This window comes from Macaca nemestrina, chromosome 9, assembly GCF_043159975.1.
Source record: "Macaca nemestrina isolate mMacNem1 chromosome 9, mMacNem.hap1, whole genome shotgun sequence".
In the NCBI taxonomy this organism is placed as follows: domain Eukaryota; kingdom Metazoa; phylum Chordata; class Mammalia; order Primates; family Cercopithecidae; genus Macaca; species Macaca nemestrina.
In genome coordinates, this window is record NC_092133.1 from 42,998,743 (window position 1) to 43,020,857 (window position 22,115).

Consider the following 22,115-nt stretch of genomic DNA (forward strand, 5'->3'; position numbering starts at 1 on the left):
GCCGGCGGAGCCCGGCCCGAGCTCCCTCGACTTCGCGTGTCCCGGGCGTCCGTCGGGGGCCGAGGTGCTTCCCGCAGGGAGTCCCCGTGAAGCCGCGCTCCCGCGTTATCCGCAGCGGCCGGGGGTCCGGGGAGTGCGGGGCGCCGAGACCGAGCGGGGCGCCCCCCAGCGGTCGGCGCGGGCCCCATGGCTGGGCCGGGCGGAGCGGAACCGGTGAGGTGAAGCCCCGGGGCCGGCAGCCGGAGCGCGTGGCGGGGGCGCCGGCTCCATGGGCAGCGGCACACGGCGGCGCGATGATGGACGTTAACAGCAGCGGCCGCCCAGACCTCTACGGGCACCTCCGCTCTTTCCTTCTGCCAGAGGTGGGGCGCGGGCTGCCCGACCTGAGCCCCGACGGTGGCGCCGACCCGGTCGCGGGCTCCTGGGCGCCGCACCTGCTGAGCGAGGTGACAGCCAGCCCCGCGCCCACCTGGGACGCGCCCCCGGACAATGCCTCCGGCTGTGGGGAACAGATCAACTACGGCAGAGCCGAGAAAGTTGTGATCGGCTCCATCCTGACGCTCATCACGCTGCTGACGATCGCGGGCAACTGCCTAGTGGTGATCTCCGTGTGCTTCGTCAAGAAGCTCCGCCAGCCCTCCAACTACCTGATCGTGTCCCTGGCGCTGGCCGACCTCTCAGTGGCCGTGGCGGTCATGCCCTTCGTCAGCGTCACCGACCTCATCGGGGGCAAGTGGATCTTTGGCCACTTTTTCTGTAACGTCTTCATCGCCATGGACGTCATGTGCTGCACGGCCTCGATCATGACCCTGTGCGTGATCAGCATTGACAGGTAAGGGCCGGACCGCCCCGTCCCAGGCTCCGGCTGGGGACCGGCAGGCAGCTCAGCCCCGCGCGCTCGCCTGGATTTCCAGGGAGAATCAAGCCAGACTTCAAGGCGGGATGAAGGGCTGCGCTGAAAACACGGCTCGCCCCCACCCCCCATCTACCCTACACCATCCAAACTTCAGTTATAGCATAGCCTATGTACATCTTTAAAAGAAAAACCCGAAATGTTCTGGTTTACTGTAGTGACGAATTTAAGACCAAAGTTAAGAGTATTTTAAGCTTTAGCATTTCCGCCAGGGGGTCCCTTGCCTTGATTTTTGGAAGGAAGGGATTTGATGCTCCCTGACTTGATCAAGCCTTGCTGTGAGCCTTAAAGAGTCATTAAAAAAAAAAAAATCGGAGAAAAGCCACCTTGCTTCCCCAGTTGTGAGAGCTACTCCCTAGGCCAGTGAAAGGACCTTTGATGGTTCTAGAATTGGGGTCTGCGTGTCTTAGACATTGCATCCTTATGATGGTCAATTCAGAATCGCATTCTTGCTTGTGGAAGTCTGGTTTTAATGTTTGGTAATGCTGTCTGTATCTTGTGAGCTTACTGACTGGAGCCTTACTCCAGGTCTGAATGGCTGGTTCTGGCCTTTCATCATAGCCCTTGGGAACCTTCTGTTGAGAACTCCCCCACTGGAGTAATTGCAACAGAGGCTGACCATCTGTCAGGGATGCTAGGGGAAAAATTCCTGCCTTGAGTGTCATATTGAACTAGGAGACCCACAGGGTTTCTTCAGACTGTAAGGTTACAGGCTTTTGAAATGGAGCTAGTTTTTGACCCTTGAAATATTATGCAGTTGACAACCTGAAGTATGGTCTCAAACGTCTTTGGCCTAAAACAACTATTTCACTTGAAACTGATGTATGAAACCTTAATGTTCACACTCAGAATTCTGCCGGTGTTTCAGGACTAGTATCCTGTTGTGTTTAATGATACACAGAAATGGTTGCTTATTTTCTTAGTGGATCTATAGAACCTTTATATGTGTAGACCTTTCAGCCTAGGGGAAATAATTGATGCCTCCACACTTAAAATGACAGTGCCTCAAAAAATGGTCTAGCATGAAACTGAGATTTTCCTTTTTTTCTTCTTGAAAACACAGCTGTTTGTGGTTTGCTGATACTTAAAATGTTCTGCTATATATATTTTTTGCTTGACCAGGGTTTATAATTACTAAATAAAGGAAATAATAGGAAAGGGAATATTTTCAAGAAGAAAAATACATTGCAGCTCCATTTAGTTAACAATTTAGGTTATTTTTCTTTAAATTGATTCTCCCATTTTATATATCATGGTAGAAGGTGCTGACAGCAAACAAGGAATTATTTAAGAGCAGAGCATGAACTGCATATGTGAGAATATTAGCACCAAATTTGGCAGCTGAAGTTCTGAATTACAGTAGTTAAGAATGACAAAAACATATGCATTTACAGTCTGGCTGTGGCAACTGGAATTAAGAGAGTACACTCAATACACATAGTAAGTATATACATGAATTATAAGCACAGAAATCTGACTGCTCAGCCAACCAAAACAGAGTATCCTGCATGAATGGAGTCCTTTTAAATGGAACTTAGTGTAATAAAACAAATAACGGTTTATGCTGCAAGTACTGTATTTATAACCATTTTTTAAAATTTCACAGTTGATAAATGATACATAAATAGTACCTTGTGCTAATTTGTCTCCTAAGACAGCCAGTGTTTCTCTTTTTCTGGGCTACGTTGAGGTTTGGCTGAGATCATCTTGTGATTCCTATACATGAGCTAAAGGCATTCTTCACTCAGCATGCATGTGTGATTTAGCATCGGTAGGCATGTCCTGGATACAGAGAAGAGATTAATCCTTCTTTGCAAGAGCTTAAAATTTTAGTGTTAACTATATTCTCATGATTGTCACAAATTGTGTTCACATAGGCATATAGATTCTCCTTTTACCTGTGAGAATTGCCCCATTGGTGAATTCTGCTTAAAAGTTACTTTAGAAGACCAGCATATCATGTCTTCAGAGAAAATGAAGAATTGATAAAATTGGAAGACACAGACTGATTTTCTTCCAAGAACACTGAGAACTAAAAATGAGAAAAAAGGAAAATATATTATTTCTGAAAAGAATATTTTCTGCAATTCCGTTGTAGAATATGACAGATGATATTAAATGTGCTGTGAAAATATGTAAAAAAAATTATCTTCATTCATTCTCTTGTTCATTCCCTCTTGAGTACCTAATATAGGATACACTGTGCTTTGTGCAGCATAATCAAAGATTAATTACAGTATTGTTGCTTTCATGTTCACACTGTACTTTGAGAGTTTGGATATCTGTTGGGCATTTAACCTGTCTAAAATGGAACCTTTCATTTTTCTTAACCACTCCCCATCACACTGGGATGCTTTTCTAATGTAATGCCATACTGTTTTTCACAGGCTTCAGAGCTCCCATCCTCTGTCTTTTTCAGAAAATGACTTGTATTCATTGAAAAAGTAGCAGCCATCAGATGAGAACTTTTATCTTTTCACCACCAAACAATCTGTCCTGCATATGTACCCTTCTTTTAACTTCCTTTCAGTTAAAAAGCAAAAAGACATTGTGAGCCAGCAAATACCAAACTACTTGGACATTATATTCTGTCTCCCCACCTTCTCAAGGACTTTGTTCGTTGTTTCTTCATGGATGGTCTTTTGTGTTGTTGTTGTTCTGTTTGTTTTAGGGGGTGTGGGGGTGTGGAGGGGACAGAATCTCACTCCGTTACCCAGGCTGGAGTGCAGTGGTACAATCCCGGCTCACTGCAACCTCTGGCTCCTGGGTTCAGGTGATTCTTGTGCCTCAGCCCCCACAAGTACCTGCGATTACAGGTGCATGCCACCATGCCTGGCTAATTTTTGTATTTTAGTAGACACGGGGTTTTGCCATGTTGGCAAACTCCTGACATCAACTGATCTGCCCACTTCGGCCTCCCAAAGTGCTGGGATTACAGGCGTGAGCCACCATGCCCAGCTCATTGATGGTCTTTCTTCAGCTTTTCCTTTCTACAGTGTTAAGTTCTGTTTTGTATCTTTTAAAACCCTTTTTTGGCCTCTGGCCTCACTTCTTCCTCCAGCTACTGCCCTGCTTCACAGTTAAGCTGCTCAAAGAATTGTATCCATAAGTTATCTTTTCTTCCTTACACTTTAGATAGATGACTTTGATGCTCATCAGGTTTACTGCAATATTCTAATTGACTTTCTTGGTTCCACTTCTGTCCAGCCCTGATCTATTCCCTGAGAAGAAGCAAGAACGGTCTATTTAGAAAACTTTTTTAAGTGAGATAATTTACATATAATGACATGCACAGATCTTAAATATCCAATTCGTATATTGACAAATATATATATACCTATGTGACCAATGTTCTAATCAAGATATACAATATCTTGTCATCCAAGAAAATTCCCTTGTGCTAATTTTAGAATGATCTTTTAAAAATAGAAATCAAATTACCAGCCAGATGTGGTGGCTCACAACTGTAATCCCAGCACTGTGGGAGGCCAAGGCTGGAGGACTGCTGGAGCCCTGGAGTTCAAGACCAGTCTGGGCAACATAGGGAGACTCCCACCTCTACAAAAAAAAGAAAAAAGAAAAGAAAAGAAAAGAAAGGAAAGGAAAGGAAAGGAAGAAAAGAAAAGAAAGGAAAGAAGAGGAAAGAAAAGAAAAGAGCCAGGCATGGTGGCAAATGCTTGTGGTCTCAATTACTTGGGAAGCTGAGGTGGGAGGATCACTTTGGCCTGGGAGGTTGAGGCTGCAGTGAGCCATGATTACACCACTGCACTCTAGCCTGGGCAATAGAGTGAGGCACTGTCTTAAAAAAAAAAAAAAAAAAAGAAATCAAATTACTTTTTATGTATAGTTTTAACACATGGAAAATAGTTTTACATATCATTTAGGGAAGCTTGTAGAAGGAGTAAAAGTATAAAATAGTGCAGGGGAGTGGTTGACACCAAATTCAGGACAGTGGTTTATCTCTGGTGGCGTGGGTGGAGGTATAATCAGTAGTATATATATCACCTACGTTGGTAAGGTTTTGTTTCTTAATCTCAGTGGTGAATATAGACTTATTATCCTTTGTATAACTTTTTGTATGACTGAAATATTTGTTAAACCTTTTGAAATTCATATAGAAAAGTATATGTATGTGCACAATTCTAAGTATGAAGCTTGATGAATTTCCACATCCATGTAAACAACTATATTAAGAAATAGAATACTGGCAACCTCCCAGAGGTCCCCTCCTCTCCCTTTCTAGTTTCTATTGCCTGCAAAGAGAACTATTGTCCTGACTTTAGCATCACACATTGGGGTTTTGCTTGGCTAGAACTTCATATAAATGGAATTGTATAGTATGTACTCTTTTGAATCTGGCTTCTTTTTCTCAACATAATGTCTGTGAGAGTCATCTGTAGTTTTTAGCCTATCAGTGGTTCATTCATTTTTATTGGTAAGTAGTATTCCATTGTATAAATATACCATAATTTGCTTATCCATTCACAGTAGATGGACATTTGAGTTTTTTCCAGTTTCTGGCTATCTCTAATAGTGCTGCTCTGAACATTCATTTGTGTGTGAGTCATTTGTGGACATGTTTAAATTTATTTTGGGGAAATACAATCCTAGGTAATAAGGTACTTTGGAACATTTTAATTTTATCTATTGCCTCACACCTTTTATGTTATTATTGGCATTCATTTTAGGTCTACAGGTTATTAAAACCCATTAGATATTATTTTTATTGTTGTAACAGTCAGTATTCATTCTTCTTTGCTTACGTGTTTATCTTTTCCAGTGTTCTTTATTTTGTTCTGCGTTACTGCCTTTTCATCTGGGATCATTTTCTGCCAAATTAGATGCCTGTTAGCATTATTATTTTTTAAATTAAAAAACTTTTTTTTTTTTTTTAACATAGAGAGAGTCTCGCTATGTTGCTCAGGTTGGTCTTGAACTCCTGGCCTCAAGTAATTCTCCCACCCTGGCCTCCCAAAGTGCTGAGATTACAGATGTGAGCCATCATGCCCTGCCCAGCATTATTTTTTTACTGAATGTATTAGTCTGTTCTCATGCTGCTAATAAAGACATACCTGAGACTGGATAATTTATAAAGGAAAGAGGTTTAACTCACACTTCCACATGGCTGGAGAGGCCTCACAATCATGGGGGAAGGTGAAGGGGAAGCAAGACACGTCTTACATAGTGGCAGGCAAGAGAGAGCTTGTGCACAGGAACTCCCATTTATAAAACCATCAGATCTCGTGAGACTTATTCACTACCAGGAGAACAGTATGGGTGAAACCGCCCCCATGATTCAATTATCTCCATATGGCCTTGCCCTTGACATGTGGGGATTATTACAATTCAAGGTGAGATTTGGGTGGGGACACAGCCAAACCATATTACTGAGGGTTTGCTAGTGACAAATCCTCTCAATTCTTACTTGTCTGAAAGTGTCTTCATTTCAGCTTCTTTCTTTTCTTTTTTTTTTTTTTTTAGACGGAGTCTCACTCTGTTGCCCAGGCTGGAGTGTAGTGGCGTGATCTCAGCTCACTGCAAGCTCCGCCTCCTGGATTCACGCCATTCTCCTGCCTCAGCCTCCCGAGTAGCTGGGACTACGGGTGTCTGCCACCACGCCCTGCTAATTTTTTGTATTTTTAGTAGAGACAGGGTTTCACCATGTTAGCCAGGATGGTCTCAGTCTCCTGACCTTGTGATCCACCCACCTCGGCCTCCCAAAGTGCTGGGATCACAGGTGTGAACCAATGCATTTGGCCTCAGCTTCATTTTTGAATGATATTTTCACAGAGTATGGAATTTTATATTTCTAGTTTTTTTTCCCCAGAACTTTAAAACATTGTTCCATTGTTTTCTGACTTCCATCATTTCTGTTGAAAAATCAGCCATTAGCCAACATTATTATGACTCCATGGAAGGTAATGTGTCTTTTTTCCCCTGACTATTTTTAGGGTTTTGTCTTTGTCTTTAATTTTTATCAGTTTTCAGTTTTTCTTTGATGTCACTAGGTCTGGCTGTATTGATTTTTGTTGTTTATTTACTGTTAACCCTGTTTGGGGTTCCTAATGATTTTTAAAATTTGTGTATTAATATCTTTAATCAGTTTGCTGTTATCTTGTCAGACACTACTATTGTTCCATTCTTTATTTTTCTATGTCTTCAGATATATGTATTGTAGACCTTTTTACTGTCACACACATTTCTTACTCTTTTCTATATTTTCCATTTTATGTTTTACCTCTGTGCTTGAGTTTTGAAAAAATTTTGACCAGCCTTCCAATTTGTTAATTGTCTCTTTTACTATGTCTAATCTGTTGTTCAACCTTATCTATTGAGTTAATTTCCATAATGGTATTTTATAATTCTAGAAATTCCATTTAAGCTTTTTAAATTGATGCTGATTTTTTTGGTGAAATTCTCTACCTTTTCATCTAATTTCTTCATCTTGTTATATTTTTTAGTATATTAATCATAGTTTGACTCTTTGTTTCCTGACTCCAATATCTGAGTCACTTGTGGTTTCTTTGTGTGATCTGTGTTTTTCTCTGGGTTTTTGGTCTTGGCATGCCTGGCAAATGTTGATTGAATATTCATCATATTGCATGAAAAATGTAGATGCTGTAGATGATGTTATTTTGTTCCAGAGAAAATGCTAGGCAAGCATATTGGACAATTAATTATTTTAATCCAGTTAGGGACTGAACTGAACATAGGCTGTATTTTAGTTCTGATAGAGCTCTGCCCCTGGCAGATGGCTTTCTAGGATGTAGCCTTCTTAGGATTTCAGCCCAATGACTTCTCCCGCTGGCTAGTTCAGAACTTTAAATGTTCTTTCCTCAAAACTGTGAAACTGTCAAGCATGGCTTCTTAGCCTCCTGCCTTATGCAGTCTCAGAATTCAGCAAATGTTTTGAGGGAAATATCAAACAGGTGCTAGGCTTAGGTTTCACTGGCATCTTTACCTTTTAGGCCTCTGACTTTTGCCTCTCTATCTCCAAGAGACTGCCAAATGCTCTTCTGGTGTTTTTGCCCCTTATTAGCAACTCTCTGCTGAGGCTCTTTACCTGGATCCTTAGCCCCTTACCCTTCACCCAATTTTGACAAATGCCCAAGGGAAAGAGCAGCTGCACAATATTGGCTCACCTCCCTGTGCTTCTGTCTTCTTTAGGATTTTGTTCCCTGAAGTCCTGGTTGTCTCAACAACTGCTTGATGCTTTTGGGCATCATAGCATGCAGGGGTGTGTGTGTGTGTGTGTGTGTGTGTGTGTGTGTGTGTGTGTATTTGTGCTTTATCCAGCTTTTAAAGTGACTTTCAGCAGAAGCATTGGTCTGAAGTATCAAACAACCCATTGTAGCTAGAAGTGGATATGTGCCTGAAATATTTTAAATGTATGCTAATATAGAAACATAATTATGTAAATTTCCTGCTTAAAATTTTTCATTTTCTTTTCATTTCACCTGGAATAAAATTCACTCTTTAGCACATGTAGGAGGTCCTTGGTTTGTCCCTGCCTCACTCCTCAACATCTTGAACTGCATTCTGTCTTGTTTGCCACATTCCAGTCACATTGACCTTTCTCAGTTTCTCTATTGTACCAGATTCTTTCCTGCATCGGGTTTACTCCATGAAAACTCACCAACTAATATATTTGTGAAACTGATTTTACGTCTGAAGTTCTGTTCTCTAATATGTGTTTTTTAAAAAAATTCTAAGTTGGAAAGTTTAAGTGTTTAACCCTCTAGATTGACAACAATTAAAATGTCAAAAAACTACCAAGTGTTGGGAAAGATATGGAGCAAAGGGAATTTACATACATTACTAGTGGGACTGTAAATTGGTGAACCACTTTGCAAATAGTTTAATGTTATCATGTAATGTTAAAAATACATACACCCTAAGACCTTGTTGTTTTATCACCAGGTATATATCAGAAAGACGCTTGTCCACCAAAAGTCTTCTATAAGAATATTTATGGTATTCACAAACTTGAAACCTTAAAACTTGAAATAATACACACATGTGTCAATAGTAGAATGAATAAATAAATTATGGTATAGTCATACAACAGAATGCCATTTAGGAGTGTTTATCAAACTTGAATGTGCCTCAGAACTACCTGGAGAACTTATTAAAACACAAATTGTTGGGCGTCACCCCAGACCTTACCAAATCAGAAACCTTACCGTGAGAGTTTCTGATTTCAAAAGTCTGGGGTGGGGCTAAGAATTTATACTTCACATAAATTCCCAAGTGATTCTGATGCTTCTGGTCTTGGGATCTTAGAGAAGTATTGCTATACAGCAATGAAAATGAACAAATTCTAACTACACACAGCAACCAAATGAATCTCATGAAGTAATTTAAACTATTTTTTGTTATATAAATTTGGAAACATATATTAAAGTCAGGTATACTGTAAGTCTGATGTAGCCGTCATCCATTTTCAACAGTGATCAATTTATGGTCAATTTATTAAAAATATAATTTGCAACTCCTCCTTCATTCAATTATTTTAAATCAAATTTCAGATGTCATATCATTTCACTGATAAATATTTTGGGGTTACAAATGTAAGGCTGAGCAGAAGCAGCAAAGTATAAAGTATATACGTATGTGATTCAATTAAAATAAAAATTTTAAATAGACAAAACTATTTTTAGGGATGTACATAAGTGGCAATATTATAAGGAAAAGAAAGGAAATATATCTCATAAGAACAAAGAGGCCAGGAACAGTGGCTCACACCTGTAATCCCAGCACTTTGGGAGGCTGAGGCGGGTGGATCACCTGAGGTTGGGAGTTAGAGACCAGCCTGACCAACATGGAGAAACCCTGTCTCTACTAAAAATACAAAATTAGCTGGGCATGGTGGCACATGCCTGTAATCCCTGCTACTCGGGAGGCAAGAGAATCGCTTGAATCTGGGAGGCTGAGGTTGCGGTGAGCCGAGATCGCGTCATTGCACTCCGGCCTGGGCAGCAAAAGCAAACCCTGTCTAAAAAAAGAGAAAAAAAAAAAAGAAGAAAAAAAAAAAGAAAGAACAAACAGAGTGATTGCTTTTAGATGGTTAGATGGGATGAAGAAAACTGAGATCAGAGAGGCATGCTTCTAAGGTGGTATAGTGTTTTCTTTCTTGACTGGGAGTGGTAATTACAAAAGGGTTAGCTTAATTATTGTTAAAGTGTCCATGTATATTTTAGGCACTTTCATGCATATGTATTTCATATTATAATGAAAGGGGCAAAAGTATGTATTTGATACATCTCGTGAGGTATATTTGGATTAAGTCAGATATATGATTAATCTGAGCAGATACAGTTATTGTTTTAATGCTGTCAGCAACCGTTAATTTTTAGCTTTGTGTATGAGGGCAGGGGCCACCTTTGGGTTGTTCATGGTTACAGGAACTCATCTGCCTTATTTGCAACAGCTGTAATATTTAGCTCTGATTGGTGTCTGGCTGAAGCCTTGCTTCCTCGCCAGGTACTATGACTCATTCCCTCTGATGATCTGAGTTCTGCTTTTGGCTTTAATTCTGCTTCAATCAGCAGGGCAGGGTGCATTCTGGCTTCTCCAGATCTCCTTTCACTTCAAAGGAAGTTATCCTTGCTCATCTCTAAAATTAATTTTCTGCTTGTAGATACATTTTAAGAATTGATGGAATCCTCTTCTGGCTTTGCTATGGGAAAGTGAGAAGGAGATGAAATGGGTCTTCTGCCCTGTTCTTTTGTGTAGTAGCACTTAGCCACCAACTACTTTTTTTTTCCTCTTACATTAACTAACAGGAAGTAATGCTTCAGGGTAGAAATGATAATAGCTAATAGATGTTTAATGCTTTATTCCTTACAGACCACTCCCAAATACAGAAATCTCCACTGATCCCCTCTACAACATTGTGAGGTGGGCATGAGTATCCCCACTTGATGTAGGAGGAAATTAAGGCTCAGGGGGTAGAAGTGACTTGCCAAGGACATACAGTTTGTATGGATGGAACTTGTGTTCAAAGCCCGTTCAAATATTGTGTATTTATTTATATCTATGTGTATAAATATATTTAAGGAAAATAATAAAAGTGGAGACATGGAACATTCCAGTCAAAGGAGCAGCAGATGCCAAGAACACAGAGGCAGTGAATGAGTCTTTGAGTGAACTCACAGAGAGGGAGCAGAAAGGCATTCTGAGTGAGGGAACAGCATAGGAGAAGCCCATCAATAACCCTTCACCCCTTGCAGTAGATACTGCTGGTTGCCTACCCCAATCTCCATCCTCCCCTTCCTCCTCAGTTATGGGAATTCCTGCTTTGACCTGGGGATATGGCTGCCCAGAATAAAGACTGCATTTCTTAGCCTCCCTTATAGCTAGATGTGGCCATGTTACTAAATTTGGGCTTGAGAGATGTTAGTAGAAGTATTATGTTTCAGTTTCCCAGAAACTGCCTTCAAGAAAATTGATGTGTGTCCTCTTCCTGTTTTCTGTCCTTTCCTCCATCTTCTTGCCTGGAATATGAAGATGGTGGCTAGAGCTCTGACCATCTTAGTCAAGATGGACAAAAATGGCCATGCTTGGTAAAGAAGAGCAGCATACTGGAATGGTAGCCTGGATCATGGAGGACTGTCAACTCCACAGAATTGCTGGAACCTTGACTTCTTGCTAATTGATGAATTAATACCATTGTGTTGTTTATCACATGCAGCTGAACTTAATTTCAGCAGCTAAACCTAGTACAGATTGGGCATCCCTGATCTGAAAGTCTGAAACCCAAAATGCTCCAAGATTAGAATCTTTGAGTACTGACATGATGCCACAAGTAGAAAATTTCACACCTGACCTCATGTGATGGGCACACAAAATTATTTAAAATATTGAATAAAATTACTGTTAGGCTATGGGTACAAGGTAAATATAAAACATAAATGAATTTTGTATTTAGACTTAGGTCCCATGCTCAAGATATTTTATTATGTATATGCACATATTTCAAAATATAAAAAATATGAAAAAGGTCCCAAGCATTTTGGATCAGGGATACTCAACCATTTCTCCTCTCATTCGCCCATCCTTCGCACAGATGTTCATATAAGCTTTTTTTTCCCCACCTTGGCATATGATTCAATTTTGAGAACAGGCAAAAGAGAACAATGTGTCTGAAGCGCTGGTCAGCCACAGCCTCTTGGGTGGCATCGGAACAGAGGGTGAGGTATCATGGAAACAAAATTCTTGGGCAGAAGATCACAGAGTGAAGGGTCTAGGGGGAAAGCTCATGGCTTCTGGGCACCAAGGGCGGCCATCCCAGGCAGGCGGTGGTCTTCTTGGCGGCCAGGCATCATATGCGGCACCAGGAAGTCTCCAGATGCATGGAGGTGACCACTCCATGCATGTATGGGGTCACATACAGTTTCTAAAACTTCAGTGTGAGGGTGTCACTGGGTCATGCTTCTTTGGAAACCCTTCAGGGATAACACTACCATTTTATGAATGCCTTTTGTGCTCCTTAAGTTTCTAGACACTTTACACATGGCATCTCATCGAATCTTTACAATATCCTTGTGAGGGTGCTTTTTGAGTGTCTGTCATTGAGTGACTCTGCTGGCCAAAGATGAACAAGACATATATGAACACTTATAGGTGAAGAAGCTGAGGAAGCTCACACACATTGTATGTGACTGGAACAGTGTCTGAATCCAAAGGTCATACGTCTTTCACTACATCATTGTAGCCATTGCCTGCTGTATGAGGAGGATATTGTTAGGATAGCATTCAAGGCTCTTTATCATGCAGTCCCTTATAGCTTTAATCTGGCCAACTCTCCGAAGGCGCCCTCCTTTTCAACACTACATCAGAACAGAAATAATGCTGTAACTTCCGTACCTTGTTTCTCGTCCAAGGTTCCCATCCCAATAAGCACCATCAGTTTGCACCCAGTTGCTTTGCTAGACATTTGAGTATCGTTTTTGAAATTTTCCACCTCAGCCTTCCACTCTCACTTACTGATCACCAAGTCTTTCTGATTGTCCCTACACAGCCCCCTACCCCGAACAACTCAACTTCAGTCCCTATCATCTTTCAGCTGGACACTCACATTAGCCTCTCGGGGGTCTCTGGGTCTTCATACTTGGCCCCTGTTAATGCAGGGTGCACAACCCTGGCTGCATGTTAGAATCACCTGGGCAACTGTATACCAATGCTTGGGGAGACCCCCTAGAGATTCTTATTTAATTGATGCCAGGTGGGCCTGGGCGTCACATCAGTATATTTGAAAATATCCCCCAGATGATTCTAATGTGCAGCCAGAGGGAGAACCCCTGAGCTGGACTGATCTTTAAAACATAAAGATGTGATTATATCCATGGTTCCCAAGCTCATCTGCATATTAAAGTCACTTAGGAATCTCCTCAAAATTCCAAAGGCCTGGCCATACCAAGACTAATTAATTCATAATATCTGGAAGTGGGACTCATGTATCCATATTTTTTTAAGCTTTCTAGTCTAATGTGCAGATAGGTTTGGGCACTACTGGGTCATGCTGTTCTCCTGTTCAAACAATTTATTGGGTTCCCCTGGTCTTGGGATAAGATCGTAAATCTTTAATGTGACCGAAAAGATTATATGATCTGGCCTCTGCCAATCTCACTAAATCAGGGTTTGGCAAACACTTTTTTTCTGTAAAGGTATAGATAGTAAATATTTTAAGCTTGTGGACCGTAAGGTCTCTGTTGCAACTCCTCAACTCTGCCACTGTAGCATGAAAGCAGCCATAGATAATATGTAAATGTGTGGGTGGCTGTGTTCCAATATAGCTTTATTTATGGATACAGAAAATTGAATTTGATATAATTTTAACATATCATAAAATAGTATTCTTCTTTTTCATTTTTTTCAACTACTTAAAAATACAAAGACCATTCTTAGCTGGGGGTCATACAAAAATAGACTGGGACCAGATTTGGTCCTGCTGGAGCTTGCCAGCTTCTGCTTCAGATTTGATTTGGTTCCATTTAATTATTTCCCTCCTTTCCTTCTTTCCCCCTTTCTTTTCCCCCACCTTTCCTTCCTTTCTTCCTACCTACCACCAACTAACCAGTCATGTATCCATACTGCCTCTCCTCCCCATATTTTGGCAATTCTGGTCTTCTTTCAGTTTCCTGACATTCTGATGTTCAGGGTCTTCACATGTCTATTCATGTCTCCCCTGGAATACGCTTCTATCTCTTTAGCTGGGTAATTTTATCACTCTTCAGGCAGGTCCTTGATTAGATATTACTAGGTCATGGACCTATTAATTAGATATTACTAGGTCATTTCTAGAATCCCCTGACTATCTTAAACAGTTTTTTAACACCTTGCAATTTTTCTTCCTAATTCTCACCTCAATTTGTAATTAATGGTTTGTAAAATTAACTGTAATAAACTCGTGATTTGTGGGATCATCTGTTCACTCTGCATAGCATGACCCAGGCTTATCTTGAAGACTGCATTGCCAGCCCTTTGGCATAGTACTTTGTACTTGGTAGGTGTTCAGTTAATCTTTGTGGATTGACTGCAGAAGGAAGGGAGGGAGGGAAGGAAGAAGGAAGGAAAGAAAATAAAAGGAGGGAAGGAAGTAGAAAGGAAGGAAAAAAAATGGAGGGAAGGAGGGAAGAAAGGGAAGGAAAAAGGGAATAGTGCTTCTGATTCTCAAATCCACACATCGGGCCTTGACTTCTTATTCTGCAACTTCCTACAAGACATTCCCCTTGGTGGCAGTGGAGAAGTTTACTTGAGAAACCAAGTTAGGATCAGGAGATGTCTGGTGAAAATAGAAGCAGTGTGGAGGCAGTGGGACAATCCCAAAGGTTGGCCTCATGAGAACATAGTAGGCTGGTGAGTTACTTCCTGTTCTGCAGAACACCGACGTTAGCAAAGCTGCCAGTCATGTGAAGGTCTTAGCAGCTTAGATCCAGGAGTTAGCTTTTTATTATCATCAGTGCTGTGTTATGGAGCAGGGTGAAAACATAGGCAAAATTAAATGAAAAATCTCAGAGTCCTTTTTTTTCCCACTAAATAAACACATTTTTTATGAAGGCCACACATTCCCGAAAGCAAGCCATGGGTGTCAGCCATGAAGGCAATACCCAAGTAGAGGAGCAAAATAACTGGCAGTAGCAATCCCATTGTTGGGTGCCAAGGGCTATGTATGATTCATCTCAGTTAATCCCCATGACCACTCTGTGGACACACTCACACCCTCACCCCTAACCCTGGGTGATGAGGACAGGGAGGCTGATAGAGGTTAGGAGTACACAGCAAGAAAGGAGTGGTATCAGGTTTGGCCATGAGGAATGTCTGACTCCTGATCTGTCTTACCCCTTCATGATGCTATAACAAAATACCCAAGACTGGGTAATTTATAAACAATAGAAATTTGTTTCTCACAGTTCTAGAGGCTGGGAAGTCCAAGATCAAGGCACAGGCAAGTTCCATGTCTGGTATTGACATAGTCTCTGCTTGCAAGATGGTGCCTTGTTGCTGCATCCTCATGTGGCAAAGGAACAGAGGGCAAAAGGGCCTAGCAAATTTACTCCAGCCCTTTTATGAAGTTGCTAATCCCATCCATGAGGGCTGTAACCTCATAACTTAATCACATCCCAAAAGTCCGCCTCTTAATACTATCACATTGAGGTTTAAGTTCCAACATATGAATTTTCGAGGGACATATACATTCAAACCATAGCAGGATCTTTTTTTTAGACAGAGTCTTGCTGTATGCCCAGGAGGAAGTGAAGTGGCATGATCTCGGCTCACTGCAACCTCTGTCTCCTGCGTTCAAGTGATTCTTCTGCCTCAGCCTTCCAAGAAGCTGGGATTACAGGCATGCACAATTACGCCTGGCTAATTTTTGTATTTTTAGTAGAGACGAGTTTTCACCATGATGGCCAGGCTGGTCTTGAGCTCCTGGCCTCCAGTGATCAGCCAAATTTGGCTTCCCAAATTGCTCAGATTATAGGTGTGAGCCACCATGCCTGGCCACCATGGTCTTCCAAGGCTCAAGGGGGCACTGGCTCTGTGAACATGATTTATCAACCATGTTAACCATGGACCATTTTCTCTTGCCTTTCAGAGAAGAAGATGATGTTAATAATAATAATTAGAATATAAATTTATAGTCTCTTATCTAAAACCCTTGGGATCACAGGTATTTCAGAATTCAGAATTCTTTGGATTTTAGAAATGTAATTCAGTTGGTCTACTGTATATTACACAGCACCACAATGGGGTCTGGTGCTGCATCCTAAATCAAATGTATGAATATTCATATTTAGTGAAGAAAATTAAGACTATAGTCATATCAGTTCAAGTTAGGTTTTGTTGCAAGATCAGTTTGCCACAAGTTTGACAGGCAAAATCATAGCTCCCCTAATTCCTAGCTATGTCCTAATTCCTGGACTCTGTAAATAATTACCTTACATAGCAAATGGGGGGAATGAAGGTAGCAGGTGGAATTAAGGTTGTTAATCAGCTGACTTTAAAGTTGGAGAATTATCCTGGATTATCCAGATGTATACCATGTAGTCACAAGGGTTTTTAAATGTGGAAGAATGAGGCAAGAGAGTCAGAGAGGGACATGTGACAATGGGAGCAGAGGTTGGAGTGATGCGATGTGAGAGGGACCCAGTCCACCAATGGTGGCTTTGAAGATGTAAGGGGGCCCTGAGCCAAAGAATAGCAGAAGCCTCTAAAAGATGGAAAAGGTGATGAAATGAATCCTCTCTAGAGTCTCCAGAAAGGAACACAGCCCGTAGACACCTTGATTTTAGTCCAGGGACCCACATTTGCAGGATAAAAAATTTTTATTGTTTTAAGCCACTGAGTTCGTGGGAACTTGTTATAGTAGCAATAGAAATGAATACAACCAGTTTAAGAACAAGGTCTGATTTCAGAGCTTTTTGAGCTTTAGATTTATGGTTAAGAAATTGTGGACCTGTAAGTAGTCTTACTGTGCATTACTCAAGATACTAAGTGTCCTATTGAAGACACTTTTATTATCGTCGTTTTACAGATGAGAAAACTTAGGCTCCGAGAGGTTAACAAATATGCCTAAGGTTGCAGAACTAATAAGTGACCATTCTGAGAATTGAAGCCATGTCTCTTTTTCTGCTTTTTGGTCTGTGCTCTTAGACTGCTTGCTTCTAAGCAATTGTTGTTGCCTAGATTTGAGGCTTAAAGCTTTGACCAGTGTCAGGGACTGTACTTAATGCTGGGGATAAGGATGAACAAGTTAAAGATGAATACTGGGCAGCCCTTGGTCCCAAATTTGACATTTGTAGTTCTGTGGCCATGTGAACATTATTTAACTTCTTTGAGATGAAAGATACTCATCTATAACATAGGTAATACTAATTCCTTCCCCATAGGTTTGTGATAGTTAATTGAGTTGATGTAAGTGAAGTCTTTTGTCACATGCCTGGCTAATACCAATTCTGCTGATAAATGTGAACTGTTACACTTATTAGTAATGTTGTTGTATTAATATTATGCTTCTTTAGTAAGGAACATATTGTGAATAGAGGAGTCAGGTCTCTAAGAAAAATTTGAACAGTTCTTAAAAATGGAAGGAGTTGAAAGAATAAGACAAACTCCATGCCTTTGTCACACAGGATTCCCTTCTCTTGGTTTCAGTGGCTGCTGTGAGTGTTGGGTGTTCAGGACACTTGCGTTGCATACTGCAGCTAAGTTTTCTGCGTGTTTGGAGTGGGAGAATGAAGCAGCCTGTCTGATCATTTGGCTTTACTCCTTTCCAGTATAATTCCAGGCACTTTTATTATCCCCATATTACAGACGAGAAAGCTGATCTCACTCCCTCCCATCAGGGAGTGATGATGATTAAGGTATTATGGACTATCAGATCTAGTCCTTCACAGATTTAAGATAGAATATAAGTGGTGAGCTGTAACAGAGAGGCCAGATGTGTGTGTGTGTGTGTGTGTGTATGTGAGAGAGAGAGAGAGAGAGAGAGACAGATGGAGAGACAGATGGAGAGACAGACAGATGGAGAGATGGAGAGGAGAGAGGAAGAGATGACTGCATGCACAACCAAGTTAGAGAAGATGGTGGTGGTGAGACTTATTTAATAAGCAAACTGTTACTGCTTGCCTACTAGATATTTAAGAACTATGAGGATACAAAAGTGGATAAAGACAGATTCCCATCCTTAACATGTTATCTAGTTGAGGGTAAATTAAGACTATTTTGTTCACATCAGAAAATTCAGAGCTTTTGAAAGTTAGGTTATAGGTATTGCTTTACAGTCAATTTCTGTGTGATATGACCTTTCTTGAAAGAGATATGAGTCATTTAGCTTCTGGTTGCAAACAATTGTGTTGTTTTATTAGCACTTCCATCAATAGAAACCCCGTTATTATCTGGTCTGTTTTCCAACAGCCTTTTTGCGCCTGAAGAATTCTTAAGTACTCCTGCAAAATGATGGCTTCTAGGTCAAACCTAAGTACTCACTCTTCTGATGTTGTATGTTAAAGTAAAGGATACTAATCTGGGATTGGGGACTATCTCAAGTGCATCTGTTTGGGGGGCTTTATTTCACCCATTTATCCAGTTTGTATTATCACTTTCATCATGGCCTCTGTTCTGATTCAAATACCTGAGTATTCTATTTTTCTGGACATGTTTATAACATATTCCATTCTTTAAAAGAGAGGCAGCTACATAGGTTTCTTCCTTTTAAATGGTTTTTTAAATCTGGAACATGAGGCAGAACTATCTACCAAAAAGGGGCTATCAATATTTATGGTCAAACATGGGGAGACTTAAAAGGCATTCTCCAATCCATCCGTAATCAGTCTGGTCCAGTTGCCTGAATATTTCAGAATTGTATTCTGGGAAATGTATATTCTGTATGTTTGGATTGAAAAGTCTCTGCTATTTTCAGTAAAAGTCTTTGAAAATTCTTTCATGCCGATGAAAGGATTGTCTTACAGTTTTTTATTTGATAGTTTTCTGAATTCCACAGGCACCTACTAATCTGGCTTCTTTTCTGGGCCACAACGGTGATAGCCCTTTATTAGCAACTCCTTAGCATAATAAAATTGCCTTTTCTTCTTATGTGAGTTATAGGGGTTTTATCTTTTTCTTCTTTAATATTTATTGACTACCTAATCGCTTTTGGTTACTCTTCCTTATCATAAACAAGGCAAACAAGACCTTTGCTCTCTAGGATCTTATATTCTAGTAAGAATAAACAGACAGGTAAGAAACAGATAAGTTAAAACACACACATTAATTTGTTAGTAATAAGTGTCACGCATAATTAAAATAGGGCAATGTGTAAGAGTAGGTGATCATGGAAGGCCTTTCTGAGGAGGTGACATATAACTGAGATGTAAATGACATGAAGGAGCCAGCTGTGTGAAGATCAGGAAAAAGAACTTTCTAGGCAAAGGCAGCAGCTGGCAGAAGGGCCCTGGGCTAGTGTGATTGGAGTGGAGAGATAAAAGGAAAACCTGGAAGGAGATGAGATTAGAGAAGTGTTGCAAATTATATTGGGATTCAGACCAGGTAAAGAGTTTGGACTTGAAGATGGCCGAATAGGAACAGCTCCAGTCTCCAGCTCCCAGTGCGAGCAACACAGAAGACAGGTGATTTCTGCGTTTTCAACTGAGGAATGCAGCTCATCGCCAGCAACGGATCAAAGCTGGATGGAGAATGACTTTGACGAGATGAGAGAAGAAGGCTTCAGTCCATCAAACTTCTCAGAGCTAAAGGAGGAATTACGTACCCAGCGCAAAGAAACTAACAATCTTGAAAAAAGAGTGGAAGAATTGATAACTAGAATAATTAATGCAGAGAAGGCCATAAACAAACTGACAGAGATGAAAACCATGACACGAGAAATACGTGACAAATGCACAGGCTTCAGTAACCGACTCAATCAACTGGAAGAAAGGGTATCAGCGATTGAGGATCAAATGAATGAAATGAAGCAAGAAGAGAAATCTAAAGAAAAAAGAAGAAAAAGAAATAAACAAAGCCTGCGAGAAGTATGGGATTATGTAAAAAGACCAAATCTATGTCTGATTGGGGTGCCTGAAAGTGAGGGGGAAAGTGGAACCAAGTTGGAAAACACTCTTCAGGATATCATCCAGGAGAACTTCCCCAACCTAGTAGGGCAGGCCAACATTCAAATTCGGAAATACAGAGAATGCCACAAAGATACTCCTCGAGAAGAGCAACTCCAAGACACATAATTGCCAGATTCACCAAAGTTGAAATGAAGGAAAAAATCTTAAGGGCAGCCGGAGAGAAAGGTCGGGTTACCTACAAAGAAAATCCCATCAGACTAACAGCAGATCTCTCGGCAGAAACTCTACAAGCCAGAAGAGAGTGGGGGCCAATATTCAACATTCTTAAAGAAAAGAATTTTAAACCCAGAATTTCATATCCAGCCAAACTAAGTTTCATAAGTGAAGGAGAAATAAAATCTTTTACAGATAAGCAAATGCTGAGAGATTTTGTCACCACCAGGCCTGCCTTACAAGAGACCCTGAAGGAAGTACTAAACATGGAAAGGAACAACCGGTATCAGCCATTGCAAAAACATGCCAAAATGTAAAGACCATCGAGGCTAGGAAGAAACTGCATCAACTAACGAGCAAAATAACCAGTTAATATCATAATGGCAGGATCAAGTTCACACATAACAATATTAACCTTAAATGTAAATGGACTAAATGGTCCAATTAAAAGACTCAGACTGGCAAACTGGATAAAGAGTCAAGATCCATCAGTTTGCTGTATTCAGGAGACCCATCTCACATGCAGAGAAACACATTGACTCAAAATAAAGGGATGGAGGAAGATCTACCAAGCAAATGGAGAACAAAAAAAAGCAGGAGTTGCAATACTAGTCTCTGATAAAACAGACTTTAAACCATCAAAGATCAAAAGAGACAAAGAAGGCCATTACATAATGGTAAAGGGATCAATTCGACAGGAAGAGCTAACTATCCTAAATACATATGCACCCAATACAGGAGCACCCAGATTCATAAAGCAAGTCCTTAGAGACTTACAAAGAGACTTAGACTCCCATACAATAATAATGGGAGACTTCAACACCCCACTGTCAACATTAGACAGATCAATGAGACAGAAAGTTAACAAGGATATCCAGGAATTGAACTCATCTCTACAGCAAGCAGACCTAATAGACATCTACAGAACTCTCCACCCCAAATCAACAGAATATACATTCTTCTCAGCACCACATCACACTTATTCTAAAATTGACCACATAATTGGAAGTAAAACACTCCTCAGCAAATATACAGGAACAGAAATTATAACAAACTGTCTCTCAGACCACAGTGCAATCAAACTAGAACTCAGGACTAAGAAACTCAATCAAAACCGCTCAACTACATGGAAACTGAATAACCTGCTCCTGAATGACTACTGGGTACATAATGAAATGAAGGCAGAAATAAAGATGTTCTTTGAAACCAATGAGAACAAAGATACAACATACCAGAATCTCTGGGACACATTTAAAGCAGTGTGTAGAGGGAAATTTTTAGCACTAAATGCCCACAAGAGAAAGCTGGAAAGATGTAAAATTGACACTCTAACATCACAATTAAAAGAACTAGAGAAGCAAGAGCAAACACATTCAAAAGCTAGCAGAAGGCAAGAAATAACTAAGATCAGAGCAGAACTGAAGGAGCTAGAGACACAAAAAACCCTCCAAAAAATCAATGAATCCAGGAGTTGGTTTTTTGAAAAGACCAACAAAATTGATAGACTGCTAGCAAGACTAATAAAGAAGAAAAGAGAGAAGAATCAAATAGATGCAATAAAAAATGATAAAGGGGATATCACCACCGACCCCACAGAAATACAAACTACCATCAGAGAATACTATAAATACCTCTACGCAAATGAACTGGAAAATCTAGAAGAAATGGATAATTTCCTGGACACTTACACTCTTCCAAGACTAAACCAGGAAGAAGCTGAATCCCTGAATAGACCAATAGCAGGCTCTGAAATTGAGGCAATAATTAATAGCCTACCAACCAAAAAAAGTCCAGGACCAGATGGATTCACAGCTGAATTCTACCAGAGGTACAAGGAGGAGTTGGTACCATTCCTTCTGAAACTATTCCAATCAATAGAAAAAGAGGGAATCCTCCCTAACTCATTTTATGAGGCC

At 40.6% G+C, this 22,115-nt stretch overlaps 1 protein-coding gene across 7 annotated transcripts in view; it reads left to right on the forward strand.

The window, feature by feature from the left end:
• The first annotated feature begins 293 nt into the window (after nucleotides 1-293).
• LOC105480504 (5-hydroxytryptamine receptor 7) overlaps nucleotides 294-22,115 on the forward strand; it is a 135,874-nt gene continuing 114,052 nt past the window's right edge. For all 7 annotated transcript variants that reach the window (XR_011607750.1, XR_011607749.1, XR_011607751.1 and 4 more), the window contains exon 1: nucleotides 294-832. Coding sequence is in view for 4 of the 7 variants with exons in the window: in XM_011739499.2 (XP_011737801.1) it covers nucleotides 294-832 (539 nt within the window). In the remaining 3 variants the exon portion in view is untranslated. The remainder of the gene's footprint in view (nucleotides 833-22,115) is intronic.